At 42.0% G+C, this 12531-nt stretch overlaps 1 protein-coding gene and 1 pseudogene across 1 annotated transcript; both read right to left on the bottom strand.

Annotated features, from left to right (window-relative positions):
* Positions 1-741: 741 nt before the first annotated feature.
* Positions 742-1731, bottom strand: LOC137029486 (trace amine-associated receptor 13c-like). Its single transcript, XM_067399099.1, has one exon. It carries the CDS (start codon positions 1729-1731, stop codon positions 742-744), a length of 990 nt encoding a protein of 329 aa, XP_067255200.1.
* An 8894-nt stretch (positions 1732-10625) lies between these two features.
* On the bottom strand, positions 10626-12215 carry LOC137028297 (trace amine-associated receptor 13c-like; annotated as a pseudogene).
* Between the last annotated feature and the right edge of the window lie 316 nt (positions 12216-12531).

The following is a 12531-nucleotide window of genomic DNA, read 5'->3' as shown; positions in this document are numbered from 1 at the left end:
AAAGAGGGAAGCCCTTGGCCCCTGGTTAAACCTTTTTTATAGATATCTTTAAGAAAGTCATTAAAAAAAGAAAATTCAGACAGAAAACAGAGTTTACTTTGGGCTATAGGTTTTATAGTGCTTTTAACAGTACAAAACTTAGAATGTGCAAAATTTTCTGCACAAAAACACTTCCTATCAGGTCTGTATACAGTTATTACTTCAATTTAGATTTGTTTATTCTTTATATACACTTGAGGTGTTGTGTTTCTATGTATTGACCCCATTTAAATTATTTAATTCGATCTGTACTTTAATTTATTCTTACTGATGTTTTTCCACTTTTGAAGTCTGGCCCAATTACATTAACTTTGTTGAACTAAACAAACATTTGTACACAAGTATGTGGATAGTTGATGAAATGTCAAACTGTGACATGCTATACTACTTTCAAAACTATATTAAACATAATTTTTTTAAATATAATCATTATAAAGACTTAAAAAGATTCTATAACTTCACATTGAGACGATACATAATGTATTTGTACCATTTTGACGGATCTATGTGGATCTATGAATATTATGTATGTATTTTCATCAGAGAGCTTTTAACCTTAATTTGTTGATGTACAACATAAAATATCTTCAAATGCAAAGTAATGAATACTGTACAAGAAAACAATAAGGAATATGTCAGTAACTCTTTAACCAAAATTCTTACAAACTCTTTTAAAATTATGCTTCAAAAAGTATTCCTTAATTATTTATCCTCTGGAAAAAGGCTAAAGTATTCTGAAGATGGTTTACATATTTTTAGAGTCACAATGTGTTTAGCTGATAATCTGAACCATTTATAAAACAGAGCATAGATAAGGGGATTCATACAGGAATTCATGTACAAAATCCAGCATGTAACATTAAATTGAACTGTTGACTTATTTCCTTCAATAAGAGTGACTATATAGTATGGTATCCAACACATAAAGTAAACCATTACAACAATACCCAAAGTTTTTGCTGCCTTTCTTTGTGACCTGCTGACACCTGTGACAGAATTTACAACCTTGGCCTGATGTTTCGCAACACAAAAGATTTTCACATATATAGACATGACTACAGAAGAAGGTGTGACAAAAGTGACTATGAGGTCTGTGACAACATGTTCGAATTTAAAAGCAACTGTACATTCGCCGTAACACGTGTCGTGTGTCTCTGGGTAGAACATAGTATTGTATAAGATAATGACAGAATATATGCTTGAACACAGCCAGTTCGTAATAATGCAAAAAACAACTTTATCAGTTGTGACTCTCACTGTGTATCTCAAAGGGTCACTCACAGCAATGTAACGATCAACAGATATAAAGACTAAATTACCAAGAGATGCTGAAACAACCATAAAAGCAATGAATAAAAATAGAGAACAAAATGTCTCTCCAAAGTACCAGCATGATTCTATGAATGTGATGCCCATAAATGGAATAACAATCAGTCCCACAATCAGGTCGGCCACAGCCAGAGAGAGAATGAGAAGGTTGGTTGGAGTGTGAAGCTGCTTGAAGTGAGAGATGGAGATGATCACCAGCAGGTTCAGAAACACAGTGAAGATTGATAATAAAGAAATGAAAATGTACAAAATGACGTATTCCACTTCAGGTTTGATTTCTCTGAAACATGACAGACTGTTGTTTGGAAAGCAATACTGGATTTCTTGACTTTTGTCCTCCTCCATCATACTCATGTCAAACATTTTCACAACTGATTATATCCTCATATGTAGCCTGATCCTGTGCACCCCGTTCTTCATCAAAAGATCACTTTGAAGCTGTGGTGTAATGTTCAAGCTGTCAGTTAGACTTACTGCCTTTACTGACTCAACTCTAATTTAATAATGTACAGAAAACAGGGACAACCAATTAAATGTGAGGTCTGATTATACTACATTAAACCCACCTACAATTTAAATATTCAAAGCATGCTATGAGGAACTGGATGATATGTGTATTAGGGGTGTATTATGTGTATTAACGGTACACAAAAATGACGGTTCAGTACAGCAGGAGTTAAAAAACTTACTTATTGCTATAATATTAAAGGTTACAATTAACAACAGAGCCCTAAATTCAGTTGCTATTTATTTTTAGATATAATAATCAACACTCACTTGTATGCAAACATGTAAATGCTAATATAATCTTATTATAAAATTACATTTCTACTCCTGTGAATGTGTAAGGCTTTAAGGGCTTTTAGGTCGCACAGCAATTTTCACTTGATTGTGCTGCACGTATCAGAAGATTATTATGAAGGCAGCTTTTTTACAGAGACAGAATTTGCAGTTTTACTAAAAAAAAATTTAAATTCCAGTTCATCAATAAGGTGAGAACCTGACCAGTTATAAACCTAAATATAGTCAATGATGACGTCATTAATGAACAAATAAGGAGCTGTTCACACAGAACGTCTTGGGTTACGAGTGTAACCCTTGTTCCCTGAGTAAGGGAACGAGACGCTACGTCAGTGACGTGATGGGAATCCTCTGCATTTTTGTGTTCGTGAAGCACTATTGTATTCAACCAATGAGAGAACGTGACGTCAGAGGCGGGCGACGTCGCGGATCGGAACCTATAAAGCATGCCCAGAAACAAAGAACGCTAGCTTCTGTGATATGTCTGAAATAAGCGCTCCAGGCATGCTGGAGGTACGGCAACGTGACGTAGCGTCTCGTTCCCTTACTCAGGGAACAAGGGTTACACTCGTAACCCAAGACGTTCCCTTTCGTGGGAACTACCGACGCTACGTCAGTGACGTGATGGGAATGCTGTCCCCACTACGCCGTGCCTCCGAGTGCCTGGCTGCTATCTTGTAACACCAAAGCACCCGGAGTACTACTCACATTAAGATTATAAAATCTGATGAAGGTGTGCTGGGATGACCATCCAGCAGCGCCACAAATATCCGCCAAGGAAACTCCTGACATGTGAGCTCTTGAAGCAGCCATACCTCTAGTTGAGTGTGCCCTAACATCCAAGGGGCATGGACGCCCCAGGGCTTTATACGACAATGAGATGGCCTCAACCACCCATTTACTCATCCTCTGCTTAGACGCTGGGCCCCCTCGACTCGGGGACCCATAACATACAAATAGTTGGTCTGATTTTCTCCACAGGGCAGCTCTGTGAACATAAGCGTCCAATGCCCTCACAGGACACAGCAGATTAAGTTTTTCCTGATCCGGATTAGTAAACGGAGGGGGATAAAAAGCCTCCAAAACGATAGGACCTTGGACCCTAGTGGGGACCTTAGGAATGTAACCAGGCCTTGTATGTAGAAAGGCCTTAACCATGCCTGGTGCAAAGTCTAAACATGATGGTGAAACCGAAAGAGCTTGAAGGTCACCTATCCTTTTCAAGGATGAGATGGCCAGTAAAAACACAGTCTTCAATGTGAGCATTTTTTCTGACACATCTTCCAAAGGTTCAAAGGGCGCCTCAGCCAACCCTTGTAACACGATGGCTAAGTCCCAGGTCAGAGATTTTGGGCGTACTGAAGGCCTCAGCCTCAGTGCGCCACGAAGGAAGCGAACAACTAAGGGGTCTCGACCTACCGAGACACCACCCATAGGAACATGATAGGCTGAAATAGCAGCCACATACACTTTTAATGTGGAGTGAGTTAAGCCTTCTGAAAGCTTTTCTTGGAGGAATTGAAGCACATAGCTGACAGATGAGTGGACCGGGTCCACCCTATGATGGCTACACCATGTAGCGAAAACCTTCCACTTATACATATAAAGCTTCCTTGTAGATGGAGCTCTGGACTGAAGGATGGTCTCCACAACCTCAGTTGGGAGACTAGATTCTATGAGCCTTGCCCCCTCAGGGGCCAGGCCCACAGTTTCCACATTTCTGGACGGGGATGTAAAATCATGCCGCCCGCTTGGGACAGGAGATCCTGTCTGACTGGAAGCTCCAGAGGAGAGCCGTGAAGAAGCGATACTAGGTCCGCAAACCATATTCTTGTTGGCCAGAAAGGAGCCACCAATATCAGGTCTACCCCTTCCTGACGGACTTTGTCCAGAACTCCCGGGAGCAGAGAGACTGGGGGAAAAGCATACAGATGTCACCTCGGCCACGTCTGTATCATGGCATCCAACCCCAGAGGAGCTGGGTGCCTCAGAGAGTACCACAGAGGGCATTGAGTTGACTCCTCTGTGGCAAAGAGATCGACTTCCGCTCGACCGAATGTTTTCCATATGAGCTCCACTACCTCTGAGTGAAGCTTCCATTCCCCCGGACTCGCGCTCTGCCTCGACAGAGCGTCCGCCCCCATATTCAAATACCCCGGAATATACGCCGCCTTTAGCGAGAGTAATTTCCCCTGGGTCCACAGGAGGATGTGACTGACCAGTTTGCATAGTGGCCGAGACCGCAGTCCCCCTTGGTGATTTATGTAGGAGACCACCGTAGTGTTGTCTGTCTGAACCAACACATGGTGGCCCCTCAGGTCGGGGAGGAAGTGCTTCAGAGCCTGAAACACTGCCAGCATCTCCAGCCGATTTATGTGCCAGGAGAGCTGGTGTACCTCCCAGTGACCTTGAGCTGAGCGACCACTCATGATCGCTCCCCAGCCCGTGAGGGACGCATCTGTCGTAAGCATTACGCGACGACATGAAGTTCCCAACACGGGTCCCTGGGACAGGAACCAAGGCTTTTTCCACATGACCAGAGCACGAAGGCACCGCCGCGCCAAGGCTGCATCCACGCACTTCGTGAACGTGCGGGGTGATAGTGATAGGCCGAAGGGAAGAACCTTGTATTGGTATGCTTCGCCCCCGAAAGCAAACCTGAGGAACTTCCTGTGAGAAGGATGGATGGAAATGTGAAAATATGCGTCCTTTAGATCTATCGCCACAAACCAGTCTTCGGATCTGATCTGTGGAATAATCTGTTTGAGTGTAAGCATCTTGAACTTCAACCTCTTTACAGATCGATTTAGTATACGAAGATCTATGATCGGACGCAACCCCCCATCCTTCTTTGGAACAATGAAGTAGTGGCTGTAAAAGCCCGACATTTTGCTGGGAGAGGGAACCCGTTCTATAGCCCCTTTTTGCAAAAGCGTCGTAACCTCCTGTTCCATTACCAGAGACTGCTCTGGAGCTACCACTGTGTGAATCACTCCACTGAACCTGGGCGGACGAGAACCGAACTGAATTCTGTAACCCTGTTCTACCATGAGCAGCACCCATTTCGAAATATTCGGAAGAAGTTTCCATTCCCCCAAAAATTCTACTAAGGGAACCAGCCTCTCGAGACTGGTCTCTGGTGTTTTTTGAGCACTTGGCTCGTTTATCTGGCACGGCGCACCGGCAGATAAGCGAATCATGTGCTGGCCGACCCTCCTCGAAGGATCGACGGGGACTGCTGCGCCCTGTCGCACACTGGGTGGCAGGGTTGGCAGAACAGCCCCCTGAGGGTACCGATGGGGAACGATAGATGTTAATCGTCGAACCCCTTCGGAGGGGACTGCCCTCAGAAACCCTGACCCATGACCGTCAGGATTTCTTTTGGGAAGCCTTCCGGGAAATAATGACGGTCCTCAGATCCGCCCTACCCCCAGAAGGCTTCTGCTATACAGCGCGCACCGGTCCCCAAGCTTTCCGTGAGGGAGCACGGGCGGCCACACTAGCTTTCTGCTGGGACCTGTATCCCGAGGAGCCGGCTATCGGCTGAGGCTGCTCCCGCCCAGCAGCCTCAGGGGGATGAGATTTCCGGGGAAGGAATCTTTGGAACGCCGCTTTCTGTTTTTTCGCCTCCTCGAACCTGTCGACGACAGTAGCAACTGCGTCACCGAACAGGCCCTCGGAGGAAAGCGGCGCATCCATAAGGATATGTTTGTCCTTATCTTTAATATCTGCGAGACTGAGCCACAGATGTCTCTCCGTGGCCACCATGGCTGCCATAGAACAGCCTACTGACTTGGCCGTCTCCTTGGTGGCACGGAGAGCTAAATCTGCGGCTTTTCTCAACTCCTGAATTGTTTCGAAAGTAGCTTCCCCAGTCTCCTCAATCTCCCCCAGCAGATCAGCTTGGTATGCCTGCAGTATAGACATTGTGTGCAGACATGCCGCAGCCTGACCCGCTGCCGAATAAGCCTTGCCCACCAAACTCGATGTTTGTTTTAGTGGTTTGGTGGGCAAAGTCGGGGATTTCAGGGACGATGCAGACTCGGGCGAGAGATAGCTCGCAAGCGTCTCCTCAACCCGAGGCATCGCCCCATAACCGTGTTGCTTCAGCCCCGTGATATTACTGTACATTGTCGTTTGTGGGCTGAAGACACGGTACTGCACGGGTCTATTCCACTACCTCGACACCTCGGTGTGGAGGTCGGGAAAGAACGGCAGTCCCCGACGCTGGGGTAGTGACCTAGCTGGGAGGAAGCGTTCATCTAACTTGCTTTTTATTTTTGGAACGCTTTCCTCCGCGGGCCAGCTTATTTTCAGTTTTTCTACTGCCCGGGTCACTACCTCCATAAGCTCCTCATGGGCTGGAGATGAGGATGACGGTCCCTCATCACCACCCTCGACACCTTCAACATCAACCTCCTCGGAGGAAGATATATTCAGTGTCGGTGCCTCCCTTTGCGGGGACGCAGCGCGTGCTTCCACCACCAAAGGAGAGACACTAGATCTAGCAGGTAAGGGAAGCGATAAGGCAGAGCCCGTCTCTCCCCCCTCTGCTAGATCCATTTGTGAACCCCACGAGTGCAGCCTTCGCTGTGCCTCGGCAGCAGCGGGACCAGATCCGCGGGGAACACTCGCTGCGGCGCCCTCCTCAAAGAGCGCCCGGCGTGAGCGCAGCGCCCTGAGAGTGAGCCGCTCACAGTGCACACAGACAGCCCCCTCAAGAGCTGCCTGTGCGTGCTCAACTCCCAGGCATTTCACACACATCTCGTGTCTATCTCCCTCCACGATGAATCGCGGACAAGGAGGTGCACACTTAGTGAAACGCTGGCCTTTCTCCGTCATTTTATATATATATATATATATATATATATATATATATATATATATATATATATATATATATATATATATATATATATGTCTATTATGTGTCTTATTTCACTTGTTTAGAAACTCTTGTCCTCAGACAAAGAGATCACTTTCTGGCGAGATGGTAGACAGACAACAGTAAATAAGACAGACAAGATACAAATAGCGCTTACTGAAGACAACAGAAGCTAGCGTTCTTTGTTTCTGGGCATGCTTTATAGGTTCCGGTCCGCGACGTCGCCCGCCTCTGACGTCACGTTCTCTCATTGGTTGGATACAATAGTGCTTCACGAACACAAAAATGCAGAGGATTCCCATCACGTCACTGACGTAGCGTCGATAGTTCCCACGAAAGGGAACCTGCTTTGACTGTTGTGCTCGCATCTTGCGTCTTTTGCAATGTCTCGCGCATGGCATTCTAAAAATGTGTCACTCAAGTTGAAATCATTCAACTTAAAAAAAAAAAAAACACGTCTCGAGACAATGCATTTTTTTCCCACATTCCACTGTCGTGTCTTGCATTTTTGAAAGAAAAAATGCATTCTGTGTGAACGAGCCCGAAGTCTGAATCTCAAGCTGTGACTGGAACACGGGTTGCCTTGTGCACGGCTTATGACACTGCCCACAAATATTGCTCCTACATAACAGCTTATTTTTATCAGTTCTTTTGTCTTTGGGTCATTATATTTCTCAGAGATTTCTAATTGTTCTATATCAGATACATATAAAGAAGCCTAGTAAAGCTTAAATTTATATGAATGCATTAGTGAGAGAGCGACTGTATGTGAATTAATTCTACCTGGCAGCTTCTCTGTACAAATAGTGAAGCTAAAGCAAGAACTTTTTGCCTCCAATTGTTGTAGTTATGGCATCTTACAGCAGGGGGAACTTGGCTATGCAATCCAGACAAACCCTGGTGGGCTTGTACAGGAAGCTCAATAGTGCTGATGGAGTGCTAAGGCTCTAGTAGATGGAACTGTAAATAAATTGAACATGTTTCCACCAACATGCTGGGGAGAGCCCAAAATTTGTGCCATGAATGTTTGAAAAGTAGTGTGCCAACTGTTTTACACAGTGTTATGTGGGCTGTATCTACAGTGTAGGCTGTGTGTAGCACACGTAGCCTATTCATAGTTTTCACGTGACGTCACACCCTTAAAGGAACGCCCACCTAGAGGGCAAAACAAGGCTTTCCTCCATTGCCCACCAGTCATTTTTACCAGGTTTTAGTAAGATCTAATGTTGTATGACAGTAAAAAGACCAAGTTCAATATACACCTTATTGATTATGCATACTTTGTACAGGCAAACAAATGAACATGTTAATGCAACACGAGGTTTCTTGTTAAGCGTTTTTTTCCCCATCAAAAACCATTATTAAAAAAATGTGTTACGTTCATATTCTGGGCTCATCTGCTCGCCTGTTTATAGTATGCATCATCAAAAAGGGTTAAACTGAATTTGATCTTACTGTTTTAGTAAATTAAGACACTTTAAGGGTGGGTTGCACTAAGGATTCTTTAGCCTGGCATCGTTTCACCCTCTGCCTATGCTGCTTGATCAGCCCTTTCATTCTAACAGTCTTTCTGTGTAGTTATTCTGTGTTTAAAATTAAGTGGTGCAACACAACTAATCCTTGATTAGTGTTAAACTTTGTTTAATTTAATCCTTATTGGTGCAACCCACCCTAGTGTTTTTTAAGTTAGCTTTTATAAAAACTGCTAAAAACTGGTGATTGAAATCACCGCAGGTGCTGTATATGGATCAAATCTGCCCAAAACTTGCATCTTGTTCACATATTTTTGTTTTTAAGATGGAAAATTGACAGGCTTGTGGTGCAGTTACATGGCTGTTTTGCCCTCCAGGGCTCCGCAACAGTCACGTGACTAAAAACTATGAATAGCATAGCCTGACATGCGCCTCTCCAAAAAATGTAACAACGCATCAATTCTTCATGGTCTGGAAGTGCTGTGATTGGTCTGCTAGAACCCCTCCCTCAGGTCAAAAAACTGGCACGGACCAAGCGGAGAAGAGCGAGCATTTTCAACTTCCATGGGAATGAAGAAACGCTGTTTCAGAGGACACGCGCCATCAAACTGCAACAAAAGTTGTTGCCTATTTGCCACCATCACTGCTTAAGCTTCTCTGACAACATACATGACAAAGCCACTAGATGACAAGCCTGCAACCATTAGCCAAAAAAGTTTAATGGCTAATGCTAACGCTGCGGTAAAGACTGCCAGTAAAAAGGAGACCAGAGGCCATTAAGCAATAGGCTGAGAAGTGTCGTACGTGATTAAGTTAGCCGTTACGCTTTCTTGAGTGGTAAGAGATACAGACACTCTTATCTCCCTATAATAATACAATCTCTGTTACCTGACAAACTGCTGCTTCTTCAGCTTTTGTCTTGATACTCAACATAACCGCGGACACTGCCTACTAGTGGTCTGCATGTTGCAAGTCGACGCAGACAATGATGCAGAAGTATAAATGAAAACAGCCACATAGCCTACGATGAAGAGGCCCTGGGGTAGGTCTGATGTAGAAGTATAAATCAGACTTTAGAGGAAACAGAAGAATAAGAACTAATACATACATACATGGCTCGTTAAACATTTTCATTGTTTATAGATATCTACATGAAAATCATTAAAGAAAATTCTAAAAAAAAATGCATACAGAAATTTAAACAGAAATATCAAACAAAAATGGAGCTAACTGAGTTGTGCAGTATGTTATGTAATTTTTTATGCTTTTTTGACAGAGTGTTCATCACAGTACAAATCATGTTCAGTTTTCTCAAGAATATAAGAAAGAAAATTCAGACAGAAAACAGAGTTTACTTTGGGGCTATAGGTTTTATAGTGCTTTTAGCAATACATAACCTGTCATGACACACTGCTAATGCCAAGGCAAAGAATGTGCAACTGTTTCTGCACAAAAACACTTTCTACCAGATCTGTATACAGTTATTACTTCAATTTAGATTTGTTTATTCTTTATGTACACTTGAGGTATTGTGTTTCAATCTATTGACCCAATTTAAATGATTTAATTTGACATGTACTTTAATTTATTTTTACTGATGTTTTTCCACTTTTGCATAAGTCTGGCCCATTGTTTGATTACATTAACTTTGTTAAACTAAACAAACATTTGTACACAAGTATGTGGGTAGTTGAAAACCGTTAAACCTATTTTTTCTAATATAATCATTATAAAGAACTTATTATAAATTCTAACTTCACATTGAGATGATATATAATGTATTTGTACTTGTATTTTGGTACCATTTAAGATCAAGTGAACTACTAAGAGGTAAAAAAAAAAAAAAAAAGAAATGCACACCATACACATTTTTTAAACATAACTTAAAATCTTGATGTAAGAAGAAACAAGTCCTATTTGCTGGGGTTCTATGAATATTATGTATGTATTTTCATCAGGGAGCTTTTAACCTTAACTTGCTTGCTCAAATGCAAAGTAATGAATACTGTACAAGAAAACAATAAAGACTAGATCAGTAACTCTTTAAGCAAAATCCTTACAAACTCTTTTAAAATTATTCTTAAAAACATATTCCTTAATTATTTATCCTCTGGGAAAAGGCTAAAGTATTCTGAAGATGGTTTACATATTTTTAGAGTCACAATGTGTTTAGCTGATAATCGGAACCATTTATAAAACAGAGCATAGATAAGGGGATTCATACAGGAATTCATGTACAAAATCCAGCATGTAACATTAAATTGAACTGTTGACTTATTTCCTTCAATAAGAGTGACTATATAGTATGGTATCCAACACATAAAGTAAACCATTACAACAATACCCAAAGTTTTTGCTGCCTTTCTTTGTGACCTGCTGACACCTGTGACAGAATTTACAACCTTGGCCTGATGCTTTGCAACACAGAAGATTTTCACATATATAGACATGACTACAGAAGAAGGTGTGACAAAAGTGACTATGAGGTCTGTGATAACATGTTCGAATTTAAAAGCAACTGTACATTCGCCGTAACACTTTCCGTGTATCTCTGTGTAGAACATAGTATTGTACAAGATAATAACAGAATATATGCTTGAACACAGCCAGTTTGTAATAATGCAAAAAACAACTTTATCAGTTGTGACCCTCACTGTGTATCTCAAAGGGTCACTCACAGCAATGTAACGATCAACAGATATAAAGACTAAATTACCCAGAGATGCTGAAACAACCATAAAATCAATGAATAAATATAGAGAACAAAATGTCTCTCCAAAGTACCAGCATGATTCTATGAATGTGATGCCCATAAATGGTGTAACAATCAGTCCCACAATCAGGTCGGCCACAGCCAGAGAGAGAATGAGCAGGTTGGTTGGAGTGTGAAGCTGCTTGAAGTGAGAGATGGAGATGATCACCAGCAGGTTCAGAAACACAGTGAAGATTGATAATAAAGAAATGAAAATGTACAAAATGACGTATTCCACTTTGACTTTGGTTTGATTTCTCTGAAACATGACAAACTGTTGTTTGGAAAGCAATACTGGATTTCTTGACTTTTGTCCTCATCCATTATATACTCATATAAAACATTTTCACAACTGATTATATCCTCATATGTAGCCTGACCCGTTCTTCATCAAAATACCGCTTTGTAGCTGTGGTGTAATGTTCAAGCTGTCAGTTAGACTTACTGCCTTCCTTTACTGACTCAACTCTAATTTAATAATGTACAGAAAACAGGGACAACCAATGAAATGTGAGGTTTGATTATACTGCATTAAACCCACCTACAATTTAAATATTCAAAGCATGCCATGAGGAACTGGATGATGTATGTATTAGGGGTGTAATGGTATGCAAAATTGACAGTTCTGTACAGCAGGAGTTTAAAAACTAAACTTACTTTTTGCTATAAAATTAAATCGTTACAATTAACAACAGAGCCCTAAATCCAGTTGCTATTTATTTTTAGATGTAATAATCAACACTCACAAATTGTATGCAAACATGTAAATTGCATATAAGCCAGTTTTTGCATTAACTAAATCTTATTTTAAAATTACGTTTCTACTCCTGTGAATGTGTAGGGCTTTAAGGGCGTACTCACACCAGGCACGATTGCCTTGTACCGTACCCTGGTGCGATTATCCCTCCTCCCCACTCACCTGCTGGCCTGCACTCATATTGCACTTAACCTTCGGGGCTAGAGCACGCTTACGTCATTTGCAGTGCAACTTTTTGTTTAATAGATTTATCAATTAAGCCACATAGCAATTTTCACTTGATTGTGCTGCACGTATCAGATTATTACAGAAGCAGCTTTTTTACAGAGACAGAATTTGCAGTTTTACTCCAAAAAATTATAATTCCAGTTCATTAATAAAGGTGAGAACCTGACCAGTAAAAAACCTAAATATAGTCGATGATGATGTCATTAACCTACCTAACTACCTGGCAGCTTCTCTGTACAAATAGTGAAGCTGTGGGTTTTAGTTACTA

The sequence above is a fragment of the Chanodichthys erythropterus genome, chromosome 10 (genome assembly GCF_024489055.1).
Source record: "Chanodichthys erythropterus isolate Z2021 chromosome 10, ASM2448905v1, whole genome shotgun sequence".
NCBI classification, from domain to species: domain Eukaryota; kingdom Metazoa; phylum Chordata; class Actinopteri; order Cypriniformes; family Xenocyprididae; genus Chanodichthys; species Chanodichthys erythropterus.
This window is presented reverse-complemented; position numbering and strand designations above follow the sequence as displayed.